The sequence below is a fragment of the Protopterus annectens genome, chromosome 8.part0, assembly GCF_019279795.1.
Source record: "Protopterus annectens isolate FY-2018-M chromosome 8.part0, PAN1.0, whole genome shotgun sequence".
Lineage (NCBI taxonomy): Eukaryota > Metazoa > Chordata > Ceratodontiformes > Protopteridae > Protopterus > Protopterus annectens.
This window is the reverse complement of record NC_056741.1, coordinates 1,097,026,926-1,097,053,616: the sequence shown is the minus strand read 5'-3', so window position 1 is coordinate 1,097,053,616 and position 26,691 is coordinate 1,097,026,926. Positions and strand designations below refer to the sequence as shown.

The 26,691-nt window shown below is 41.9% G+C and overlaps 1 protein-coding gene across 1 annotated transcript in view; it reads right to left on the bottom strand.

The window, feature by feature from the left end:
* LOC122809251 (oocyte zinc finger protein XlCOF6-like) overlaps positions 1-26,691 on the bottom strand; it is a 551,808-nt gene that overhangs the window by 220,747 nt on the left and 304,370 nt on the right. The window contains exon 3 of the mRNA XM_044080578.1: positions 19,071-19,157. Coding sequence (XP_043936513.1) covers positions 19,071-19,157 — 87 coding nt within the window. The remainder of the gene's footprint in view (positions 1-19,070; positions 19,158-26,691) is intronic.

The window sequence follows — 26,691 nt, the reverse complement described above, 5'->3', positions numbered from 1 at the left end:
TGTTCATAAGCCATCCTACGTAAAGCTCTGATGGTTTTTCTTACATAAAAATATTTACAAGAATTACAGACAGCCACATAAACCATATTTAATGTGTCACAAGTATAGTGCCCCTTAGCCCAAAAAGTCCTGTTGATGTGTTTAAATTCGATAGAAGATGAACCCATAATAAGTCTATATTGACGACACTGTCCACATGGGTAAGTGCCCGGGTTGTCAACTTTTGACCTCGGCTGTTGAAGGTTAACTGTCTTCTTGTACTTGAACAATGGTTCGTTACCCCAAATTTTAACTAAATCTGGATTACCCAGAATGACCTTCCAATTGTCAAAAAGAATGGACCTTATCATGCCCATTCTATTAGATATTGGAATGGAGAATACCAACAGTACAGTTGTGTGCACTTACCATAAATGTAGATGTTCAAGTGTATTCACTGTTGTAGTCATTACATTTGGGTAATCTGCTGGCAGGTTGTCCTCAGTCAGCCTGAATTCCAAAGTCTTGGGTCCTGCGTTGGTTGCTGTCTCCTCTTCCATGACGTCAGGTCATCAGGGGTATAAAACATGCAGCCGATGCCATTTTCTTTAGTTTTTCTTGCCCCCGATGTCAGGTGCCCCCAAAAAGGTAGTAATATTATATTATATTATATTATATTATATTATTAGAGATATACATATATATATATATATATATATATATATATATATATATATATATATATATAGAGCCACACATATACATATATACATGCATCAATATAAACTTTACCTTCATCTACAAGCAAATACACCACATAGGTTGTAGAAGATAGAGAAGGAAAGATAAACTTTAGAATGACAGGGGTATGGCGGGAGGGTAACCTGGGTAACCTGGGCTGCAACAGTGAATACACTCGAACATCTACATTTATGGTAAGTGTACACAACTGTACTATGTTCTTCATGCTTCACTGTTGCAGTCATTACATTTGGGTAGAATCCCAAAGCTATGGTTGGGAGGCTGGAGTTAAACAGCATTAGGTGTGGCTATAAGGCCCTGCAGCACTGCAGTGGCAAAGCCTGCCCTGGACTTAGAGTAAAGAGGCAAATGGTAATGCTTTGTAAAGGTGTGAACAGAACTCCAAGTAGCAGCCTCTAGAATGTCTTTGGTTGGTACTCCTCTGAGAAAGGCTGCTGAAGTAGCTGAAGCTCTGGTGGAATGAGACCCAATGTCCTTGGGCACAGGTTTACCATGGTGTAAGTAGCAGAAACAGATGCAGTGGCTTATCCACTTTGAAATTGTCTCCTTTGAAATAGCCTTCCCTTCTGATCCTGCAGCATATGACACTAGTAATTGCTCAGTTTTTCTTAGAGCTTTAGTCCTGCTCAAGTAGAATCTTAGCTGTCTGTGTACATCCAAGGAATGCAGAATCCTCTCCCCTTTGTTCTGCGGATTTGGATAAAAAGTTGGCAGATGAATTGTTTGGTTAAGAGCCACACTGGAAACCACCGTAGGCACAATAGTAAGATCTGTCATCAGAGACACCCTGTCTGGGTAAAATATGATAAAAGGCTCTACAGCCATGAGGGCCTGCAGTTCTGAAACTCTTCTTGCTGCAGTAATTGCTAGTAGCAGAGCTGTCTTCCATGATAAGAAATATCAGCGGTAGCAGCTGGTTCAAATGGAGGCAGGGTGAGCTTTTCCAACACATAATTGAGGTCCCATGCAGGTAATGGTGATCTTCTAGGAGGCTTTCAATTTTTGGCACCTCTAAGATGCTGCTTTATTAAAGGATGATGGTTCTGTATTGTAATGAGCCGAAATGACAGAGGCATGGATTTTGACTGATGAGAAAGATAGGCCTTTGTCAAGCATCTCAGTCAAGTATTGTAATATCTGAGGAATATGTGGCTCTGCTGTATCAGTTCCTTGTGCTTGATTCCAAGCACAGAATCTATTCCATTTGTCAGCATAAGATTTTCTAGTACTAGGCCTTCTGACCTCCAAAATGACATCCATCACAGCTTTACTAAGAAGTGTCATTTGTATGATTACATGATTAGCCATGCTGCCAGGTTCAGAGTCTGTAGTTGATTGTGCAGGATCTGATTGTTTTGCTGGGACAGTAGTTGTGGTCTTTGAGGCAAGGTCCAAGCTGGGTATTGAGACAAGCTCCTTAGGACTGGGTACCAGTATTGGCGGGGCCAGTCCGGGGCAATTAATAACATCTTTGGCTTCTCTTGTCTGACCTTTAAGAGGACCTTGGGTAGAAGAATCAGAGGAGGAAAGGCATAAACTGATAGTTTTTTCCAACTGAAGGATAGAGCGTCCACTTTCCATGCTTGTCTGTGATAAGTCCTTGTGCAGAATCTTTTCAATTGATAATTTTGAGGAGAGGCAAATAGATCTATATCTGGGCTTGCCCATTTCTCTGTTATCATGCTGAAGACTTGTGGATTTAGTTTCCACTCGTTAAGGTTTCTGCTTAAATTGTCTGCCAGAATGTTTTGTTTTCCTGGCAGGAATTGAGCTTGAAGATATATTTGGTAGGTTAAAGCTGTGTCCCACAGTGCCATGACTAATCTGCAAAGGGGGTATGAATGCGTGCCCCCTTGCTTGTTTATATACCACATGACTGTGGTGTTGTCCGTCTTTATCAGTAGCTGTCCTGGATGAAGTAAGTCCTTGAAGGCTGTTAGGGCATTTTGAACAGCTAGCATCTCTTTCTGGTTGATATGTAGATGCATTTGTTTTGGTGCCCATATGCCCTGAATGCATCTTCATGCCATGTGGGCCCCTCAGGCATAATCTGATGAGTCTGTTGTTAAGGTTTGGCTGGCAGGGGGTAGAGTGAAGGGCCGTCCCATGTTTTGGTGACAGGCCTTTGCCTACCATAGAAACTCCTGTTGCAGGCAGGGAATGAGAGGAATCATTGTTTCCAGACAACACATGTTCTGCTGCAAAAGGTGAATTAGAAAATTAGGAAACTGTGAAGAAATATTTGTAGAAACAGACTTTATAGTGACTAATTATTTTGACTACACCTGCTGCACTGATACGCCATCAACATTGTTGACACTGTCATCATAAAAACAATCACATTTGACAACTGAAGAATACAGTGTGAAAAAATGCATCTAAGATGCTCAAAAGTGTAAAACTGTTCACAAGGGTAGCTAGACACATATTAAGTGTAGGGACATCACACTCTTTTAGGTTTAGTGTATTACAGTTAGTGAAAAGAACAAAAAGATTAGGGAACATAAACAATCAAACAGAAGAACGTGAGAATAGATGGATCATTAGATTACAGGCATATAAAGGACGAGGGCTTAAAGGAGTACAACAGGTTTCTCTAATGTATTCCTCAACTTAAAGGCCCTTTTTCTCCCTATTTACATTGTCCTCTGTAAAGCAACAACAATAAAGCATTTACAATTTTTATAATTCCCCTTACTTCTGTAGCAGAAGCCTACCTTCTCATACTGTGATGGTTTCACTTACAAAATGATTCTCTCACTTTTGAATAAAGCTTGCTGGAGTCGCCCAATTACTGACATCATCGAGGCCAGGCAGTGCAGGTACTTTTTTTTTTTTTAATCAGTTCCCTCCCCCAAAGTGACATCACCACAGCCGTCATCTGATTCTAACTAAAATAATAAGACCCACCCATTCTGTGATGTCATGGCTCCCTTCTCCTTCCCCCAGCCTGAGTGCTGTTCATTTTATTCAGTAGTAGTGTAGTAACACCGATGTTTGGAAACACAGAAATTTGGTTTGCTTACTTGTACATTCTGCATGGCAAATGATGCTTAGGTGGTGTACTTCTCTGTTGTATTTGCACCAGATACTGCTAGTGTGCAGTGCAGGAATAGAAAGAGTAAAACATTACCCTGGTATCAGAGGTGGCAGTGCAACATATTCATAGCGGCTTAACATGAGAGTAGCTCTAAGCAAGCACCATGTGAAACCTGAACAAGCACCTAGAATTATTCAGTGCAGCTTCCACACCTTAAGTCTGAAAATTAGTTCACATACTCACATGAACAGGAGTAGCTGCATATTGATGGCTAAAGGTGTATGGGCATGTTGGGTGGTTACTACACTGCAAAACTGGTATGTAATGGTGGAGATATTTGGAAGGCATGAGCAAACACACCAGTATATTAAAGCCATAGCACCAACTGAACTGGAGGCTGGAAAATAGATTTAGTAAGGGATTTTGTCCATGCACAAATATTTCAACAGTGATTCTTTGCAGTGGCATCCATTATCTGATTCAAGGTAAGTTAACCTTGATGTCCTTTATTTTAAAAAAGATCAATAAAAAAATTACTTTGTTATAAGTGACTTCTGGACACAAGAAAAAGGAAGGGGAAAATATAGCAATGTGGTTTGTATGTACAAAGACAAATCCAGGGACACTGCAAAAGTTTTTTTTTTTTTTGCAAACCAACCAGTGGAGTAAAAACATATGAAGGCAAACACTGCATACCATCACACTTTGCACATGTAAATCTCAATTTTTAACAAGGTGGAAGCATGAAGTGATACCTTAACACTTAAATTAATAAAGATCTAAACTGGTTAATAGTATAAATGTTTTATTCTTTAGCTCCTTGGTGCAAGACCTTACTGGATGTGATTGCAGTCAAGTAAGGCCATGGCTATAGTGCAGCAAAAAAGTCCCCTCTAACAAAGGAAATGCTAGAGCAAAGATTAAATTGCATGAGTCAAGCACCCTGCTGAGATCTGCCAATCAATGGAATTACCAGGTCAAATTACCCTCAGGACTTTGACAGCTAGGGAAGCTAAGTGTTATGGGGGAGGGGAGAAGTAAATGGACTGGAATTCATTCTCTCACAAATTAGTGCCATTTAAACTAAATTAGAAAAAAAAAGGCAGCAGTAAACAGCACTTTGAGTGTGTTCTGTGGCATTTGCACTGTTTCTGTTTTATGTAGTCATCCAGCAGCAGGGAATGTTACTTACACTGTTCTATTTTACTCAATACTTTGTACACATGCAACATCTATGAAATGACAGGAACTTTAGGCAAACGGAGGCCTGCATGATGTAACATTTTTGAGCCAAACAATGATTTCTGGCAGGAGCGGCCTTAGGTCAACTGGTGCCCTAGGCAAAAGGGTTCCATAACGCCCCATCACACCACTCGGTGCCCCCATCCTGGTGTTCTTACAGCAAATAAATACTAGAAAAGCACCCCTGCTACACCGGTGCCCTAGGCAGCCGCCTAGTTGGCCTATGCCTAAGGCCGGCTATAATTTCTGGGATACTGGATGGCAACCTGATTTATCCAAACCACGTCAATATGCCAGCCTCCAGGTGGTCAGAGTCTGGAATTACATATAAAAATATTTAAAATCCTGTAAATAATCCCAGAGTGCTGTTAAAGTGTAGGAAACATCATGCCAAGATGTTTTAAACATGTTTTTTGAGTCTGTCTGGGTGCGGTACTCCTTTAATGATAAGGTTAGTTTAAACCTTTTCTGGCAGCACGTCCTTATAAACATTGATTTTCTGGATTTCCTTGATTCTGTTATTTTTATGCATATAACATATATATATGATTAACATATATATATATATATTTGTTGAGGTGTTATGTTTGTTTTTATATTTTAAGAAGGCACACTATGTTTATTATGATATGTAATAGAGATGTGTAGAATAGTACATTTTATGATGTATGCCTTTATTTTTAAGTATGTGATGATATTGTAGTGATGCTGATTGGGTGTTTTGTATTGGTGCATATATTTAAAGATGGTTTTTTGAAATGCAACTGTTTTGAAGTCTAATGAAGCGTTGAGAGAACGTAAAAGCGCTTACTTGCACTGTAGTAATAAAAGAGTTTCACCTCTGGTAGGGGAGTTTGCCAGCTGATACAGGGCATTTGAGTTGATAAATTCCAGGAAGCGCTGGACCTGGGAGATTTTACTTGAGTAGTTTTTTTCCCAGTTAACGGTAGGGTAATTGAAATCTCCCAATATCAGGGTGTTCGGTAGGACCTTCATGTTTTCCAGTGTCTCCAGAAAGGCGGAGTGGTGGTCCTGGGTCATGGAGGGTGATCTGTAGCAGGCCACTATTTACATTGCAGATTTGCCTGATGTTAGTTGCACATGGATGATCTCAGAGGTATCATGCTGTGCCACTAACCTGGAGATGTAGGTATTCTTGATGAATATGGATACACCCCCTCCTTTTTTGTTTCGGTCCATGTTGTCTGGCCAAAATGTGTGGTATGAGTTGTAGCCTGGTAGTGCTGGGGTGCTCTGTGGAGCCTTGAACCAGGTTTCAGTTACTGCACAGATGTCAACGTTCTCCATACTGAGGAGTGCTTTGAGTGTGTGCATTTTGAGATTTAAACTCCTGGCGTTGAGTAATATAACCCTCATTTTATTATTTTTGCTGTTTACGGAGGTGGGTTTGACTTTTGAGTCTTGCCTAAAAAAAGGCACTATGTGGGGCAGCAAGAGCCTTGGCCAGTATTTGAAAGCCTAGGGGTGACAGGTGCAAGCAGTCTCTTGCGAAGCAACGAGGCTTGTCGAGCATGTTATCCCAGGCTGACAGACACTGGATCCCCTTTGAATGACAACAGAAGCTTAGCCGATTGTTGAAATTGATCATTTTTTCTTTATACTGTGGTATTATTCTTGGTGAGGGCAGGATACTACTCAGGGTCAGGTTCATACCTGCCTGGGCTACATGACCAGAGAGCTCTTCCATGTCTCTTTTTATGTAGTCCAGGGAGGTACATCTCAGGTCATTCACACCAACATGAACAACGACAGAGTCATATTTGTACTTGTTCTGGAGTGACCTGAGTGCTTGTGTTATGTGGCGGATTCTGGCTCCCAACAGGCAGCTAACAATAACCTTCTCCTTGTTCAGCCTTGTGAGTGGGATGTCAGTGTGCCTGACTATAGAGTCGCCTATTACTAGTGTGTTAGGTATGTTATTTTGCCTTAAGGGCTGTGATTATGCGGCACACTGATTTTGTGTTTTATGTGTTGTCTGGTTTGTGATGGGAGGTGCAGGTTTTTTGGGTGTCTGCTTTGGAGGTCTGTGATGCTTTTGCAGGTTTTTATTTAGAGCCTCTGAGTATGATTTTGTGTATTTAAGTGTATTTTTTTGCAAGTGCTGGTTTAGTATATCTGTGTGAGGCTGGAGGTGTGGTGCAAGTGTTAACCTTCTCCTCATGACTGCCTGTTCCAGTCTTGGATGGAGGGAGCTTAGCCATCAAGTTAGCATCTCTCGCATAAGTTAATGTTTTGCGGTAGGAGGACAGGGTTGTCTGTGTACATGAGGCAGTTGTAACATTGCCTCAGGATACCCAGGTTCACCAGCTGGACTGGAGAGTATACCTGAAATTGCCCTTTGGTCATGCCTGAATAGTAGGGTGAGCTGCTTAGTCGCTTGGTTGGTGAGGGGTGAATAATGAGCCTTGCCCTGCTGGGCAATCAAGTGTTGGGGTATATTAGTGCTTGCTATTAGGTCTGAGCAAGTGCTGGACTGTAGGATGCTTTTTAAGTGCTTAGGTTGAGAGTTAGACTACTTTCAAGGGAAAAACTGAAGAGGAGACTTGGTGGAGCCAGGATAAATTTAGCCCTAGCTAACTGGCGCTGCCCAGACGTGCAAAACTGTGCAAATGTGATTTTTACACCAGGGAAATGAAAGAGATAGAAATTAGCCCAAAATGGCCTATAAACTACTAACTTCTGGGCTGCTACCACTCCTCCAGGGACAGATGGCTGCTCAAAGCTCCCTCTCTCACAGGTGAAAAGAGAAACCTCCCTCTATCCAAGTAAGGTATGGGCAACACAGAAAATTGTAACACAGCCCTGAATTCAGCACTAGCCTGAAAACTGTACTATACTAGCTTAGAAAGGTGGGAAAGGAGGACATTTTTTTTAAAAAAGATAAGGCAAAAACAGTAAAAATACACTTAAAACAGCTTTAAACGACTACAAACAATAAAAAATACACTTAAAACAGCTTTAGATGACTACAAACAATCAGAAAAGGCTTTTAAACAAATTACCCAATTAACCAGTAAAAAAATCTCAAAACTGAGCTCTGTTCCTGTAGTCTTCAAATCAGACAAGTTCTAACTGCACACACTCCTGCCACTGGGGTGCAGGGGGAACCTTCTCCAAAAAAGAAGGCCTGGATTAGTGCCCAAGTTCTACAAACAAAGCTAGATTCAGCAGGCCTGGATCTAGTGTATGCTACAGCAAACAAGGCGCACCAATTTCCGTAAGAAACAGTTCAAATATGCAGGCACTATAAGGCTTTAACCAGAAATTCCCAGCTCAGTAGGGCAGAGTCCAGCCTCTCTTCCCACAAGAGTGCAGATCACGAACTTTCGTAATGTAAAATAACTGGCCTGAAGCCCAAGTGCTTAAACCAGAACTAATGCACTTTTAGAATAACAGACACTGAGCCTTCAATCAGCAGTTCCCAACTTAGAAGGATGTAAGCTACCTGTCCTGCCACAACAGTGCATACGACAAACCTCTTAATCTAAAACAACTGGTCTGAAGCCCAAGTGCTTAAACCAAAAGGCTTAGAAAGTACAGTTTTGTACCTACCATAAATGTAGATGTTCGAGTGTATACACTTGCTGCAGTCATTACACTTGGGTTATCCTGCCGTCAGGCAGTCCCTCAGTCGGCCAGAGTTCCAAAGTCTTCGTCCGGCATCTGTTGCTGTCACTTCTTCCCTGATGTCAGTACGCCAGGGGTATATAAGTTGCAGCGGACGTCATTTTCTTCAGTTTTTCTTGCCCCAGATGTCAGGTGCCCCCAGAAGGGTAGGCAATGTAAATTGCTAATAAAACATACATAAGAAAAGCAATCAAAAACTTTCAATTACCAGCAAATACTCCCCATAGGTAGCAAAGGGTAGAAGGCATAGGTACGTACCAGCAAGTAAGAGGGGAAGGAGGGAGGGAAACCTAGACTGCAGCAGTGTATACACTCGAACATCTACATTTATGGTAGGTACAAAACTGTACTATGTTCATCATGTTACACTGCTGCAGTCATTACACTTGGGTAGAATCCCAAAGCTGAGGTAGGGTGGCTGGTTCTATAAGGCATTAGGGGTGGCTATAAGGCCCTGCAGTACCGCAGTGGCAAAGCCAGCTCTGGATTTAGAGTAAAGAGGCAGATGGTAATGCTTGATGAAGGTATGTACAGAACTCCAAGTTGCTGCTTCCAAAATGTCCTTGGTAGGTACTCCTCTGAGGTAGGCAGTTGAAGTGGCTGTTACCCTGGTGGAATGAGACCTAATGCTATTGGGTACAGTTTTCCCATGGTGTGTACAGCAGAAAGGTATACAGTGCCCTATCCATTTTGAAATGGTCTGTTTTGAAATGGCTTTTCCCTGTGCTCCTGCAGCATATGCTACAAACAATTGCTCAGTTTTCCTGAAAGCTTTTGTTTTGTCCAAGTAGAAGCGTAACTGCCTGTGTATGTCCAAGGAATGCAGAAGTCTCTCCCCTTTACACTGTGGATTTGGATAAAAAGTTGGCAAGTGAATAGTTTGGTTTAGAGCCACACTTGATACCACCTTTGGCATAAAATGATAAAAGGTTCCACTGCCATTATTGCCTGTAGTTCTGAAACTCTTCGTGCTGAGGTTATTGCCAGGAGCAGAGCAGTTTTCCAAGAGACATATTTTAAGTCTGCTGAGTTAGCTGGCTCAAAAGGAGGTAAAGTTAATTTTTCCAAGATGTAGTTGAGGTCCCAAGTTGGAGTTGGTGCTCTACGGGGCGGTCTTATACTTTTAGCCCCTCTGAGGTACTGTTTTAGCAAAGGATTAGAAAAAATTGGTGGGTCCGTGTTGTAATAAGCAGAGATGGCAGAGGCGTGGATCTTAATGGATGAAAAGGAGAGGCCTTTGCCCAGCATCTCAGTTAGGTATTGCAGTATCTGAGGAATATTTGGGACAAGAGGGTCAAGGCTGTGAGTCTGGTTCCAGGCACAGAATCTTTTCCATTTATCCAAATAGGCTTTCCTGGTGCTAGGCCTTCTGGCCTCCAGAATAACATCCATAACAGCTTTGGAGAGAGGCATTGCTTGCTTGACTAAGGAATCTGCCATGCAGCCAGGTTTAAAGTCTTGAGCTGGCTGTGAAGTATCTGATAGGAGTCAGAAGATGTGGGATTTGAGGCAAAATCCATGGTGGACCTTGTGCTAAGTTCTTTAAGATTGGGTACCAGTGCTGGCGTGGCCAGTCTGGGGCAATCAGGATCATCTCTGGCTTTTCTTGCCTGGCTTTTATGAGTACCTTTGAAAGGAGAGGTAGTGGTGGGAAAGCATATACTTGTAGGTTTTTCCAGCTGAATGAGAGGGCATCCACTTTCCATGCTTGTGGGTGGTAAGTCCTTGTGCAGAATTTCTGTAGCTGGCAATTCATTGGGGATGCAAACAGATCTATGTCCGGGCTCTACCACTTTTGTGTTATCATTCTGAATATCTGTGGATGTAATTTCCACTCGTGCAGATCCATGATGTTTCTGCTTAAGTCGTCTGCCAATGTGTTTTTCTCTCCTGGCAGTAATTGTGCATGCAGATGAACTTGATAGGTTAGAGCTGTGTTCCACAAGGTCATGGCTTGTCTGCAGAGGGGATATGAATGAGGGCCCCCTTGCTTGTTTATGTACCACATAACTGTGGTGTTGTCTGTCTTTAGTAGTAGTTGTCCTGGATGCAAAAGGTCCTTGAAAGCTATAAGGGCATTTTGTACAGCTAGCATCTCTTTTTGATTGATGTGAAGATGCCTTTGTTCTGTGGGCCACTTGCCCTGAATACATTTTCCTGCCATGTGTGCTCCCCAGGCGTAATCTGAAGCATCTGTTGTCAGTGTTTGCCTGGCTGTGGGTTGAGTGAAAGGCTGTCCCTTGTTGAGGTGACAGGCTTGACCCCACCATCGAAACTCCTGTTGAAGGCAAGGAATAAGTGGTATTACTTTTTCCAAACTGTGACAGTGTTGAGACCAGACACTCTTTAGGTACCATTTGTAATTTCCTCATATGCAGTCTGGTATATGGAATTAGTAGTATGCAAGATGCCATGTAACCCAAGGCCTGCAGAATTTTTCTTGCAGGGAGTTGGGTCTTTGTTGCCATCAATTGGAAATATTGAGTCCGTTGTCCTTGCTTGTCTGGCGTGAGATAAGCCATCTGGGCCATTGTATTTAAGCTGGCACCCAGGAATATTATCTCTTGTGAGGGCACTAGTTTTGACTTCTTTTCATTTACTGTGTACCCTAGGCAAATTAGCAATCTTTTTACAAATGCCAGATGCTTTAGAAGAATGTTTTTGCTCTCTGCTTGAATAAGGCAATCGTCCAAGTATGGGTAAATTTGAATTCCTTTTTGTCTGCAAAATGCAATTACTGGTGCCAGGCATTTTGTAAAGACCCTGGGCACAGTAGATAAGCCAAAGGGCAGTGCAGAGAATTGGTAATGCACTGAACCTGCTAGGAATCTGAGGTATCTTCTGCAAATTTGTCTGATAGGGACATGCAGGTATGCTTCCTTGAGGTCCAAAGTTATGAGCCAAGCTTTCTTGCCCAGCATGGGAAGGAGCTGCTGTAGTGTCAACATTTTGAATTTTGGAACATCCGGGTAAGTATTTAGAGAAGAAAGATCCAGAATAGGCCTCCAGGCTTTGTCCTTTCTGGGAACCAGAAAGAGTCTTGAGTAAAATTATTGTCCTTGCTCCTGTGTTGGTACCTTTTGAAAAGCTCTCATGTCCATGAGTGCTGTAATTTGTCTTTGAGCCTCTGCCCATTGATTTGGTGGCAGATTTGGCATTCCTTTTAACCTTGGCAGAGTGTGAAAGTGGAACCTGTAACCTTGAGATACAATGTTGAGAACCCTTTTGTCTTTGGTAATCATATGCCAATTGTGACAGAAAAGTGCCAGTTTTCCTCCCGAGGGGGCTGCCAAGAGAGAAGTATTTGGCAGCTGTAGTGGGAAGTCATTGGGGCTGTTTTTTATAAGGTTGAGGCCTGTCTTCCCCTTCTTTCTGGGTTGAAGCACCCCATTGTCGAGGCCTGTAAGGACCTTGTGGTTGACCTCTGCCTCTTGGGCATCTGTATCTACCCCTTTGAGGTCTGTCTGTAACTGGAAAGGACCAATTCTTTGTTGGCCAATTTCTGCTAAATCGAGGAGGCTGAACCTGTAAGAAATCCTTCACCGTTTGCATAGATTTTGCCTTATCCTCCATTTTCTTTAATACCTCTTCTGCCTTAACTCCAAATAAAACATCCTGCTGCAAAGGTGCATCCAATAATTTTGCTTTAACATGATCTGGTAAAGTCTGCTCTTTTAACCAAACATGTCTTCTAATGACAGACCCTGTAACTGCTGCTCTGCAGAAGGCCTCCAATGAATCAAAACCATATTGCAAAGTATGTTTTCCCACTTGTTCAGCTGCATGCAATAAATCCTGCATTTCCTTATAGTTAGGAGGATCTGAATTTGGAAGCATTTTTTGTTAAAACTGAGACATCAAATATTACTGATATTTAAGCATGTGAAACTGGCAATTTAAGGCCCTCATTGCTAAAGTTGCAGATGTATATACTTTCTTCTCCCATCTGTCTAATGCTCTGGAATCTCTGTCAGAGGGGACTGGATTTTTTGCTGTAGAGGCTTTTACCCCTTTGGGACCCTGGGAAATAGTTTCAGGGTCGGCAACAGGGCTTTTATAAAGAAATTTGTGAGAGTCAGGGACTCTGTAGTATCTGTCTGGCTTAACTGGTGCAGGAGGTAAGGAGTCAGGATTTAAACTGGATTCAGTATACACATCATCCACAATATCTAACACTGGCAGAATTGCAAGGGGTCTGTGTTGAGGTAATAAAAGAAAATCTCTGAGCCTTTTCTTGGATTCTGAATAATCCTGGCCCTCCCAATGGAAATGCTCCCTCATGGTATGTAAGTTTTCCCCAAAGGAGTAGTCCTCTGGTGGAGAGGCTGATGGAATTGATTCCTCAGCATCAGAATCCTCATAAGGGGGTAAAGAGTATCCTTGGTCTGAGGATGAATCTGAAGAGAGGGACACCTGGTCGGATGAGTCAGTCTGCATCCTGTCTAGGCCTTTTATCAGGAAGAGGGTGGGACCCCCTGATCAGAGTATTTAAGTCTTCGGCCATTTTGAGCATTTGTTTCTTAGGCATGGAGGCCTGTCCTGGTGAATGTTGAAGTTGTTTCTTTGTTTTTAAAGGGGTTTTAGACTTAGCAGAAGTTTTAATGGTTAACTGAGTAGGTCTGGAAACACCCTCTGAAGCTTCCGGTTGTTCAGCTACTCCGGATCCCTGTGAAGGGTTAGTCTCGGTAGGCCATAAATCTTGTTTGTCTGAAGGCCCAGCTATCTCCACGTGGGAGTCAGAGGCGGCCTGTGGTTCCAAAGAAGCGGTCGTCAGGGGCTGTGAAGGTGCCTCACTGAAAATCGGAGAACCGGCGACTGGCCTAGAAGAGGCTTCATCGTCAGTTTTGGGCCACGGATGCCTGTCCTTGTCTTTGTGTTTTTTGTGTATTCAGGTCGTCGGTTGTTCTGATGGCATGGTGTAATTAAATTTTCTGCCAAAATAATGTCGGGCAAAATCAAGCAGACGTTTAATAGTGCGCTTGTTAAACCTAGCACAAAACCGACAATCTGTGACGTCGTGGTCTGGGCCTAGACATGGGATACAATAAGAATGGAAATCCTTATGAAGAATTTGCTTCCCACAAGAAATACAATTATTAACTTTTACTGACATCGGTCTGAGGCAAGAAAAAGTTTCCCCAATGGGGTACTTAGCTTTGTAGAAGACTTCGGTTCTGGATTCGGAATGAAAATCTCAGGAGTCGGCCGACCGGCACTTGCGAACTGCTTTTGCTTCAGGCACTGCGCGGCAAGAAAGGCTGAAGAAAATGGCGTCGGCTGCATCTTATATACCCCTGGCACACTGACGTCAGGGAAGAAGCGACAGCAACCGATGCCGGACCAAGACTTTGGAACTGTGGCCGACTGAGGGACCGCCTGACGGCAGGATAACCCAAGTGTAATGACTGCAGCAGTGTAACATGACGAACATTGATAGTTACACCAAGCAGTAATAAATACAATTGAGTACTTTTAAGATGATGCAAAAGCAAACTAAAGTAATAAAGTAGGAAGAAACACTCATGAAGCCACTTATGATCAAGATCTCCAGTTTCCTCTCTCCTTGAAAAGTACTACTCTGTGAAGGTGGGGTTAGACTGGGTGAAGGTAAGCTTATCACTATGCACTTGCCGTCCATTTAAAGCAGTGGGACACTGCTTAATGCTCCGCCATTTTTCTTCTGCGTTGCTGTTCAAAGGCAAGTTCAAAAGTAAGCTTTGATGGTCTTTCAAACCTGGTAAAGACCTTCCTCAGGTGAACTGTATGTTCACAGGGGTGCACATTATGACAGATCAAGACATAATCTTGGGGGTCCACGTCTGTGAATGCAGACTTTTCTAGGATGTCAGTACCCAGAACTTGGGCAGAACAAGTGTTACTGATTTCTGACCCCATGAGTTCTTGTTCTGGTTCTACTACACTCACTAAACTTTAATGCACCATTTAATTAAGTACATGGATTTGTCACATAATGGATTTACCAGGGAAGGAATTCTAGTCATTAGAAAACATCAGACAACTAAGCACTGCTTAAAACACTGTCTAAAAGAATCCAAAGAGAGAAGTTTGTATGCAGTTCATCAGACTGCACAGTATGGATGTACAAGAAAACAAGCTAATAAAGCGCAACTACAACACTCTAAACTGAAAACTGAATAAATGAAAAGTTGTATATACTAGCGGATTCACTTCATAACACGGAAACTTCAAAATACTGAAAATGACAAAACTTCATAATACTGAAGAACAAAATACTGAAAGCTCAAAATACTGATTACTCAAAATACTAAAACTCAAAATACTGAAAACACATATTATGCGTAAACTCAGCTTAAAATACATAAATCATAGCAATTTCTACCAAATATATGCAGGGGGGCAAGTCCCCCTGCACTCATGGGGGCTGTGCCCCCTGCTAATTATATATATCTACTCCAAGATTGCACTTAACTACACTATGTGCAATCTTGGAGTTGATATATTTAATTAGCAGGGGGTGTGGGGGCGCAGCCCCCCACATGGGGGGTGCAGGGCGGCTTGCCCCCCTGCATATATTTGGTAGAAATTGTTATGATTTATGTTGTTTAAGCTGAGTTTACACATAATATGTGTTTTCAGTATTTTGAGTATTCAGTATTTTGAGCTTTCAGTATTTTGGTTTCAGTATTTTGAGTTTCAGTATTTTGAAGTTTCAATGTTATGAAGTGAATCCATACTAGCATAAACAGGCCCTATAAAAGCAAAGCCAGAAATCTGACAGACTAGGCACTCCCACATCCACAAAAGTGAACAGGGGAAGTAATGTGTCTCAGTATGTACAGTCAACAGAGCTACAACTCACAAGATACAAGATACAGCCAGCACTGAAGAACAGCAATAACTTTCTCCGGACAAATCAGCAGTAATAAAACTACAGCATTTACGTTCTCTTAAAAACATGACCAACCAGTACCCCAAACAGATACATAATAACAGGATGGGAAGCTTTAAGCTGTTGAAAGAAACAAAGACACCTCTCAACCTCTTAGATCAAGAAATCTGGACAAAGATAAAAAATAATGGTGGACAAAGACCCAAAAATAGGGACACATTTTAAATATTGCTCTTATAAACTTAGAAAGTTGATAGAATGACAGGTCTTGCATTATCATGCATTTTCTGAAGGATATGAAGTCTGAAACTTAAATATCTGTTAATGCTTAGTGACTTCAATCCTCAATGATTTGCCAGAAAAACTTAAATTTTATGAGGAACAGACCAAAAATATAAGGCAAAAATCTATACATGTTGCAAAACTGTGGACAGTTGAGAGGTATGGAAACAAAGCAAGGAACCACTTTATGGATTTCATTACAGCCCAAGACAATGCCTGCTAAACAAGTAACTTGGTACCAGAGCCCACAAGCAAGCCAAGAATGAGAACAAAATTATTCAAAAATATAATTTGCACCAACACGTTTAACCCACAGAGAGGTACTAATAATCTGTTCCTGATACAACTTCAAATGCCCTAAGATCGCTCTTCTTAACTGCTAATTTTGTTATTCTCCCATGATGACGTTTTTACTTCCTGCAGTACAGTATACAGCAGAAAAATGAACACAAAATAAACAATTCCCTGTGTAAAAGCTAAAGTGCATAAAACTCACTATTAAGATTACTGTACTTTTTATACAAAACAATGCCCAAGAACTTGTGCAATGATAGTAACTTGCATAAAAATAACACACACACACACACACACACACACACACACACACACACACACACACACACACAATGATACAGATGGAAGCCCCTGTAAAGGCATTATTTAAATCACAGGATATGAAAGGAAAATTTGGTTCTTTGTCTAGGACTCGAATTAAAGCGCTCCCAAGCAGCCAGGTTCGGAGTCATCTTTTTAGTTTTTCATTCTTACGTGTATTAAATCCATAGCTACCTTCTCAAAATGTCATTCAGAAAAAAAAATTCTTCAAAGATACACAATGCAAAAGTTTCACATCATCAGTATTACCTAAAATGCCCCCTCCATTGTCTTTTTTTTAAACAAGAAACATCTTTATTAAATTATCGTGTAGGACATTGGCAATCTTATACTTACATAACTGACACAACATCATTTAAGATAAGCCACTCAGTTATCACAGTTTAAATGTCATACTGTAACTGAACTCCCATACACTTTTGTTCCCATCTCTATGAGTCCCCTTGCCCACTCCCCTTTTTTCTTTTTGCCCAACTTCCTCTCCCTCTTTCATCATCCTCCCTTCTGCACCTTATTACATACAATGATTTTCTATTTTTTTTTCTCTCTTCAGTATCTATTCTGTAAATATCATACATAGCTTTTTAACTGTGAAATGTGTACATTGTACAATTCGGTGACCATATTTTTTCTCTTCCTTTTTTGCTTGTTTACTATTTTCTGGGTCATGGTATATTAAAATTGCAAACATTAACCCCAGGCTGAACCTGAAAGTGGTCTGCCTGGATCTAACCTGGTTAACAAACAATTTCATTTTCCTGTCAACTACGAATCACCAGCATGTTGCTTGAAAGGTCGAATATAAACACACAAACACATGCACATGCATGCATAAAGCAGCTGAAAGATTATCAAAAGGAATTACTTAAATCATGGAACATGAAAAGAAAATGTAAGCCTTTCAACAGGATTTGACCTAGGATCCTCACCAGTCTGTGATGATGTCATCACCTCTGAAACATCAGAGAATCCCTAAGCAGCCAGGCTGTAAGTCAGCCTTTTTAAAATAGCCCTTTTCATTTTAGCTAGCAGCCACCAACATGCTGTTTTCACGGACAAATTACAAAAACACACACCACAGCCTGATCCAGCACTAGGTGACCAAGGCAGTCACCTGGCTGCAAGGTGGCCCCTACTGGCTGGTTGAGGGCCTGCTGGCTGTGGGATTAATTTTTTTAATTAAAAAATTCTTTAAAGGGCGTTCTTCTTTAAGTATGCGCTTTACATCCATTCGTTTACATCTGTGCTACCTGTTTACATCTTCATCTTCTGCTCGCATGGCATTTGAATACAGGAAAACGTTTGGACTGCGGACCACAGACAGACAAGTAAGGTGTGTGTGTGTGTGTGTGTGTGTGTATGTGTGCGTCTGTGTGTGTGTGTGTGTGTGTGTGTGTGTGTGTGTGCGTGCGTCTGTGTGTGTGTGTGTGTGTTGCCCTAGTTAGGATAGCAGGTGGTTAGTTATTTGCTCAGGCTCAAACCCTATACCTTAGTTAAAGGAAATGTTATTGGTTCATACATTTTGTTTCATTGCTTACTGGAAGAATGATAAAAACTAAGTTTAAAACACGCTCTAGCAACTAGTGCTGTATTATACAAGGAATGTAATTAAATACAATCAGAAAGATGAATCAAAGAACTCTTGCATGTTTGCTTGGTCCTAAAAATGTGTGCAATGGACTTATGATTTGAAAACAGCCCAAAGGTAAACTATTTGCCACTGGCCAGATGAATTTTCTTTGAATGTGGTTTTTGATATCATTTCAATGAATGTGAATTTCAAGGGCAGAGAAGTTTTAATGCTAAGTCTGTTTTCATTATGAGACTGTACTACTTTGTTTAGTAAATGTCTATCAGTGTTTGTGCTATAAAAGTTGAAACAAAAGTTTTAAATTAAATGCAAATATCTGTAGCCATTGTAGAAGTAAAACAGAAAACAGTATGCACACTGAGAGGTATGAACAGTGTTTATGGTAACTGGGAGAAATAGCAAGTAATGAGACACTAATGGCTGCGGGGGACCTCGATCCATAACCACTTCTAGGGTCCCATTTGACAACGATCCTGTTCTGCCACACACACATGCATACACGCACATATACACACACAGCTGAAAGGTTAAACATCTTTGTGAAGTCACAAATGTTATTGAATTAGAAAGTAATATTTAGGCCTTTCACTGGGTCTTGTGCTCAGGGCTTTCAGCAATCCATGTTGATGCCTCTGCTTCAGAACCATCAAGGAGTCCCCTAAAGCAGCCAGGCTCTGAGCACTGAACCTGGGGGCAAGTTCTAGTCAAAGGTCAACATTTTCCTTGCATATTCTACAATTTTCATAAAAAATAAAAGTTTGGGTTTCAAGTCCCTTGCCAGCCCCACCAATCATGCATGTTATATTATGACACTTATGAGTCTTGATGTCTTCAAGGATGCATGTGGCTGTTCTTAATTAACTACCCAAAACTAGGCTGAATAAACAAACAGGTATCTCAACCTTAGTAAGTCTTCATAAGGAAATGAGGTAAAAAATGGTCCAAGTAAAATAAGAAAACAAACATCTAACTAAAGACATGCTATAAAAAGAAAAAAGAGCTTGCAAGCTGCTAAACACACAATGCTATAATACTCTTACTGTTGGGATGTTTGCCAGGCAGTTTCCTGTGCTCTTCAGTATCCCATTCAAAAATACGCAAGAGATGTTCATTAGGGATTTCATATCCTGCACATCAAAAACAAAGAATTAAAAAAACATATTATCTTGAGGTGTTTAACCATGCTCATATCATCATTAAAGAAAGAAGTCCAACAACCACATGCAAATAAATACAGTCCTCTGAGAAAAAAAGCATAAGAGAACTAGGACAAATCCCTTCATATCCATTTTCCCCAAGGACTGTCTTCAGTCATTCCACTGACAAACAAACATTTATTACCCACCGAAAGAAAAAAAAATACATCAAAACATTAACCTTTCATCTACTACCCTGACTAGAATGTTGTGGATTCAGCATCTCTCTTTAATGTACCTTTCATTCTGGATATGTCACACTGGTACATTTAAACATACAGAAAATGAAAATTAAATCTTCTTTACAGCTGGCCCCCCCCCTTCTTGTCTAGAATACTTTTTGTGGTTTCCTTCTCAAATCACTTCTATCATTCACTGAACTAAGTTTTTGTTTTTAGATGTGTGTCTGCTGAAAAGCAACAGTACGTAAAACTCATGCATCAGAGCATAGGAAAAGATCCGCCATCTTTGGACAACTTCAATACTTTGCTTGTCTTGGCTCCATGTTGATTGTGACGCTACATATCTATGATAGTCTCCCCATTGCAGAAGACTTACATCACTCTCTCTTCTTTCCTTAAATAAAACTGTACTACAGTTGATAAAACTGAATGAAGCATACCCAATGACTGACATTTATTTCATTCTGCCAGTTTTGCCTTTACTGTCAACACTTTACTTATGGATGGGGAAGGGTTCAAAATACAAATGATCATAGCTCAAATACTGCTAAATCTATTTTTCTTTTCTTATTTTACTATAGCTTAATCTCTGCCTTCTTAATCAATGTAAAATGAAACTGCAGAGACAGTAGAGTTATGTCCCACTTACTATAACTATAGATGTTCGACTATATCATTGTTGCAGTACTGATTCCTGGGAGGACTCCCAAGCTAAAAATCGGGTGCTGGTCATCTGTATGACCTTAGGAAATAAGATTTTAGGATGGCAGAAGTGACACTTGCTCTAGCTCTGGAGGCATTGCTTAGGTTATAGTGTTTTGTGAAGGAGTGCATGGAGTTCCATGTGGCTGCCTCTATGGTGGCCTGGGAGTGAACTCCTTTGAAGAAGGTAGTGGTAGTCACCCCATGTCTGGTGGCCTAAGCTTTAATATGACTAGGTAAACCCTTTCCAAGGTATGAATAACAGAACGCAATGCTATTGGCTTTCCATTTAGTGATGGTTTGTTTGGAGACAGGTTTTCCCTGTTTACCCTTTGTGAAAGCCACCAGCAATTGCTCTGTTTTAATAGGGAATTTTGTTCTGTTTAGATAGTACCTGATCTGCCTGTGCACATCCAGGATACAAAGAACCTGATCTGCCCTATCCTGAGGATTTGGGTAGAAGACTAGCAGGTGGACAGCCTGGCTTAAATTAAGTTCTGAAACCACTTTAGGCATAAAAGTTGGGTTTGTTCCGAGGTTGATCCTACCTCTGTGTTAGTGAAAGTTACACAAAGCCTTTCACTCTTGATCCTAAACGGTGAACAGATTTCTACGTGTAGTCGGTGGTGGAGCTAGCTCTAAAAAGAGCTGTTTTAGCCCTGTGGGCAGCTGGAGCTCTATATAGAGCTGTTACAGATCTCTATGAGCTCTGGGAAGAGCTGTTTTGTGTTTAGAATGCCCTTTCGGGCAGATGCGGTAGTTCTAAAAAGAACTGTTTTGTTTGGTTCACCGAAGCTGTGTCTATGCCTCTGGCTGGTCTTACCGAAGCTGATACAGATTTCTGTGAGCTCTGAGAAGGGCCGATTTGTGTTTTGAATGCCCGTTCAGGTGTTGGTGGTAGCTCTAATAAGAACTTTTTTGTTTTATTCTTCAATGTGTCTCTGGTTGCTCTTACCAGAGCTTTTTTAGATCTCTGTGAGCTCTGAGAAGAGCTGTTTGGTGTAAGGTGCAGATCCACGTGAGCTCTGAAAAGAGCTGTTTTGTGTATGGACACAATGGGCTCTAGGAAGAGCTGCTGCTGTTGTGTCCTTCGGTGTTCCGTGGTGGTGTCGATCTCCGTTGTCCTTCTTGTTGAACAGATCTTCGGTTCTTTTGCTATGTGTGAGTCCTAAAAAGGACTATTTGTGCGCTCCCCAAGCGCTGGTTAGAATGACCTGAGAGCTGTTGCTGTGCTGCTTTTATGCTGTTGTGTTAGTGAAAGTTCTCTGCACGCGAGGGCTTGCAACTTAGAAACTCTCCTAGCTGAGCTGTGAGGAAGGTGGTCTTCCAGGTGAGTATATTTAGAGAGGCAGTGGCTGCAGGTTCAAAAAGAGGCAAAAATTACTTATTCTAAGACATAATTTACATCCCAAGGTGGAATGGGGTTCCTTTTTGGTGGTCTCAAGTGAATCACCCCTTTTAGAAAAAGTGTCATGTGGGGGGGTCCGAGAAGATAGGTGAAGCATTACTCGGGCAAACTGAAACTGCAAATGTAGGTACCTTAATACTGGAAGAGGAAAGGCATAGTGTAAAGAAATGTGACAGGTACTGTAAGACTGAGATGATATCTGCTTGAGCAGGATCAGTGTCATTGCTGTTGGCACTTGGTGGAAAAATCTTTACCATTTTGCCAGTTATGACTTCCTGGTATTGGGCTTTCTTGTTTCCCTTTGAATGGAGAGCAGCTCCTTGGGATAAGAAGCCATCCTAGGTGTCAAGACTCAATCATCCAGGTGGTTAATTTGAGGTTGACTAGGTGGAGATGGAAGACAGACCCCTTGACCCGGCTGAGAAAGTTTATCTCCTGTGGTATGGTGTGGAATCTTTCCTCGGTGAGCGTCAGGAGGAGGGAGAACCCAGTGTTGTCTCAGCCGGTGGGGGGGGGGGTCACTAGGATCATGCTAGGTCTGTCCGTCCTGACTTTTGTTAGTACCCTGAGAATCAAGGGCAGAAATGGATATAGGAACCAGTTTGTCCATGTAAAGTAGAATACATTCATCTTCCAAGCTCCTGTCTGGTGTGTTCTGGAGCAGACCATATGTAGTTGCTTGTTGTGGAGAGACACAAGAAAGTCTGTTGAGGGAATCCTACACTGTATGGTCAGATCCAAGAAAACCTCTTTTTTTGACATCCATTCATTGGGGTCTAGAAGGTCTCTGCTTAGACAATTCACTAGGGTATTGCTCTGGCCTGGAATATAAAAGGCTATGAGGGTTGAGTCAGCAACCACATTTTACTGGCAAGGCTGAACAGCAAGTGGAACAATGTTCCCTCTTGTTTGTACCACATAACTCTGGTGTTGTCTGTCTTGATTTGCAGTGTCCCTGGGCTTAAGTTTTCTTGAAAGGCTTTTATGGCTGGTAAGCTATTAGTAACTTCTTTTGGTTTATATACAACTTCCTTTGCTGTGAGGATCAAATGCCCTCTTCCTTCAGGGCACCCAAATTGGCTCCCCAAGCTATATCTGAGCTGTCCACAGTGATAGTCTTGTCTGCTACTGGCAGAGTGGGGCTCCCCAAGCTATGTCTGAGCTGTCCATAGTGATAGTCTTGTCTGCTACTGGCAGAGTGAAGTTTGCTCCTGGGTTCTTTTGTAAGGTGTTCTTCTGCTATAGGATTTACCTTTTCAGGCATGGAAGGAGGGGCAGCAGGCTTTCCAGTGACAGAGTGCTGTTCCCTGACATTTTTAGGTGCCATTGAAGATTTCTCATGTGTAGCTTTGCAAATAGGAAAATGAAGATGCATGATGCCATGTATCCCAGTATCCTCAGAAATTCTCTTGCAGTGCTGAACTGCTCTGGAAACAGACTGGCCAGGTAGCCAGTCAAAAACACAATCTTGTCTGGGGAAGATAGATTTCCTGTTGAAACAAGTCTATGACAGCTCCAAGGAACAGAATCACTGTTTGAGGGAGAGTTTGAGATTTCTGAATATTTAGGGTGAGACCTATGTTCTGAAAACAGTCTACAATGATCTGCAAGGTGTTCAGGGTCTCTGATGTGAATTTTTCCTGAATGAAAAAGTAATCTAAGTAGGGGGTAAATATAGACTCCTACAGTTCTGCAATGTGCCATCAGAGAAGATAGGCATTTTGTGAAAACCCTGGGTGCAGTAGATACTCCAAATGGTAAAAGAACAGCACTGGAAGTGGGAGCTTGTTGCTATGAGGGCATGGAAAGTACAGTTGTGTACACTTACAATAAATGTAGATGTTTGAGTGTATTCACTGTTGCAACCATTACATTTGGGTAATCCTGCTGGCAGGTTGCCCTCAGCCGGCCTGAATTCCAAAGACTTGGGTCCTGCATCGGCTGCCATCACCCCTTCCCTGACGTCAGGTCATCAGGGGTATAAAAGAAGCAGCCAACGCCATTTTCTTCAGTTTTTCTTGCCCCAGATGTCAGGAGCCCCCAAAAAGGGTAGTCAAACTTTATATATATATTCAGAAATACATCAATATACATTTTACCTTCATCTATAAAGAAATACACCACATAGGTAGTATAAATCAGAGAAGGAAGGTTAAGATCCAAAAGAAAAAAGGGGGAAGGCGGGTGGGTAACCTGGACTGCAACAGTGAATACACTCAAACATCTATATTTATGGTAGGTGTACACAACTGTACTATGTTCTTCGTGTTTCACTGTTGCAGTCATTACATTTGGGTAGAGTCCCAAAGCTATGGTTGGGAGGCTGGAACTAGACAGCAGTAGGAGTGGCTATGAGGCCCTGCAGAACTGCAGTGGCAAAGCCTGCCCTGGATTTATAGTAGGGTAGCAGATGGTAATGCTTTGTAAAGGTGTGCACTGAACTCCAAGTAGCTGCCTCTAAAATGTCTCTGGTTGGTACTCCCCTGAGAAAGGCTGCTGAGGTGAGTGCAGCTCTGGTGGAATGAGGCCTAATGCCCTTAGGCACTGGCTTGCCATGGTGTAAGTAGCAGAAATGAATGCAGTGGCCTAACCACTAAGAAACAGTCTGCTTTGAGATAGGCTTTCCTTGTGATCCTGCAGCATATGCCACTAGTAATTGCTCCGTCTTCCTGAAAGCTTTGGTTCTGTCCAAGTAGAATCTAAGCTGTCTGTGTATGTCCAAAGAATGCAGAATTCTCTCCCCCTTGTTCTGTGGATTTGAGTAAAAGGTTGGCAGATGAATGGCTTGGTTAAGAGCCACACTGGACACTACTTTAGGCATAAATGTTGGGTTTGTCCTCAGGGAGACCCTGTCAGGGTGAAAAATGATGAAAGGTTGCACAGCCATGAGGGCTTGTAGCTCTGAAACTTGTCTTGCAGAAGTAATTGCTAAGAGCAGAGCTGTTTTCCAAGATAAAAACTTCATATCAGCTGTAGCAGCTGGCTCAAAAGGAGGCAGGGTGAGCTTTTCCAAAACATAGTTGAGGTCCCATGCAGGTACTGGTAGTTTTCTTGGGGGCCTTAAATTTTTGGCTCCTCTGAGGTACTGCCTCAGTAAAGGGTGAGAAAAAAGCGGTGACTCTGTACTGTAATGAGCTGAAATGGCAGAGGCATGAATTTTAATTGATGAAAAAGATAGGCCTTTGTCCAGCATCTCAGTTAAGGATTGCAAAATCTGAGGAATATTTGGTACGGCTGTATCAGTTCCTTGTGCCTGGTTCCAGGCACAGAATCTCTTCCATTTTCCAGCATAAGACTTTCTAGTACTAGGCCTTCTGGCTTCCAGAATGATATCCATCACAGCTTTACTGAGAGGTGTGTTTTGTATGACTACATTATCTGCCATGCTGCCAAGTTTAATGTCCTGAGTTGACTGTGCATGATCTGATTATTTTGCTGGGACAGTAGTCGAGGTATTTGAGGTAAGGTCCAAGCTGGATATAGAGATAAGTTCCTTAGTATTGGATACCAGTACTGGTGTGGCCAGTCTGGGGCAATCAGTTTCATCTTTGGCTTCTCCTGTCTGACCTTTAGGAGCACCTTGGGTAGGAGAGGCAGTGGCGGAAAGGCATATACTGATAGGTTTTTCCAGCTGAAATATAGGGCATTCACTTTCCATGCTTGTCTGTGATAAGTCCTTGTGAAGAATCTTTTTAGTTTGTAATTGAGAGGGGAAGCAAATAGGTCTATGTCCGGACATCCCCATTTCCTTGTTATCATGCTGAAGACGTGTGGATCTAGCTTCCACTCGTGGGGATCCATGAGGTTTCTGCTTAGTTCGTCTGCCAGAGTATTTTCCTTTCCTGGCAGGAATTGTGTCTGCAGATGTACTTGGCAAGTCAAAGCTGTGTTCCACAAGGTCATGGCTAGTCTGCAAATGGGGTAAGAATGTGTGTCCCCCTGCTTGTTTATATACCACATGACAGTGGTGTTGTCTGTCTTTATCAGTAGTTGTCCCAGATGAAGTAGGTCCTTGAAGGCTGTCAGGGCATTTTGAACAGCTAACATCTCTTTTTGATTGATATGAAGATGCATTTGGTTTGAGGACCATGTGCCCTAAATGCCTCTTCCTGCCATGTGGGCTTCCCAGGCATAATCTGAAGCAACCATTGTTAGTGTCTGCCTGGCTGGAGGTAATGTGAATGGCTGTCCCTTGTTCTGGTGACAAGCCTTTGCCCACCATCGAAAATCCTGTTGCAGGCAGGGAATGAGAGAAATGACTGTTTCCAGGCTGTGGCAATGTGGAGTCCAAACACTTTTCAGGTACCATTGAAGTTTCCTCATATGCAGTCTTGCATATGGAATTAGTAGGATGCAGGATGCCATGAAGCCCAAAGCCTGCAGAATTTTTCTTGCAGATAACTGGGCCTTTGTTGCCAACATTTTGAAATAAGTAGTCAGTTGCCTTTGTTTGTCTGGCATGAGATAAGCCATCTGGGCAGTGGTATTCAAGCTTGCACCCAGGAATTTTATCTCTTGTGAGGGTACTAGTTTTGGATTTCTTTTTGTTGACTGTGTACCCTAGGCATGTTAGAAGTCTTTTCACAAATGCCAGATGTTGAAGAAGAATGTCCTTGTTCTCTGTTAAATTAGACAGTCGTCCAAGTAAGTATATATTTGTATTCCTCTTTGTCTGCATAATGCAATTACTGGTGCCAGGCACTTTGTAAAGACCCTAGGCGCAGTAGATAAGCCAAAGGGCAGTGCAGAGAATTGGTAATGGATTGAACCAGCCTTGAATCTGAGGTATCGTCTGCATGAATGTCTGACTGGAACATGCAGGTATGCCTCTTTTAGGTCTAAAGTCACAAGCCAAGCATTCTTGCCCAACATGGGCAGAAGCTGCTGCAAGGTCAACATTTTGAATTTTGGAATATCCAGGAAAGTGTTCAGGATAGATAGGTCCAGTATAGGCCTCCAGGCCTTGTCCTTTCTGGGTACCAAGAACAGCCTTGAGTAAAATCCTTGTCCCTGCTCTTCGTCTGGTACTTGTTGAATGGTCCCCATGTCCATGAGGGATGAGACTTGTTTTTTGTGCCTCTGCCCATTGATTTTTTGGCAGATCTGGCCAGCCATTTGCCTTTGGCATAGTATGGAAATGGAACTTGTATCCTTGTGACACTATGTTTAGAAC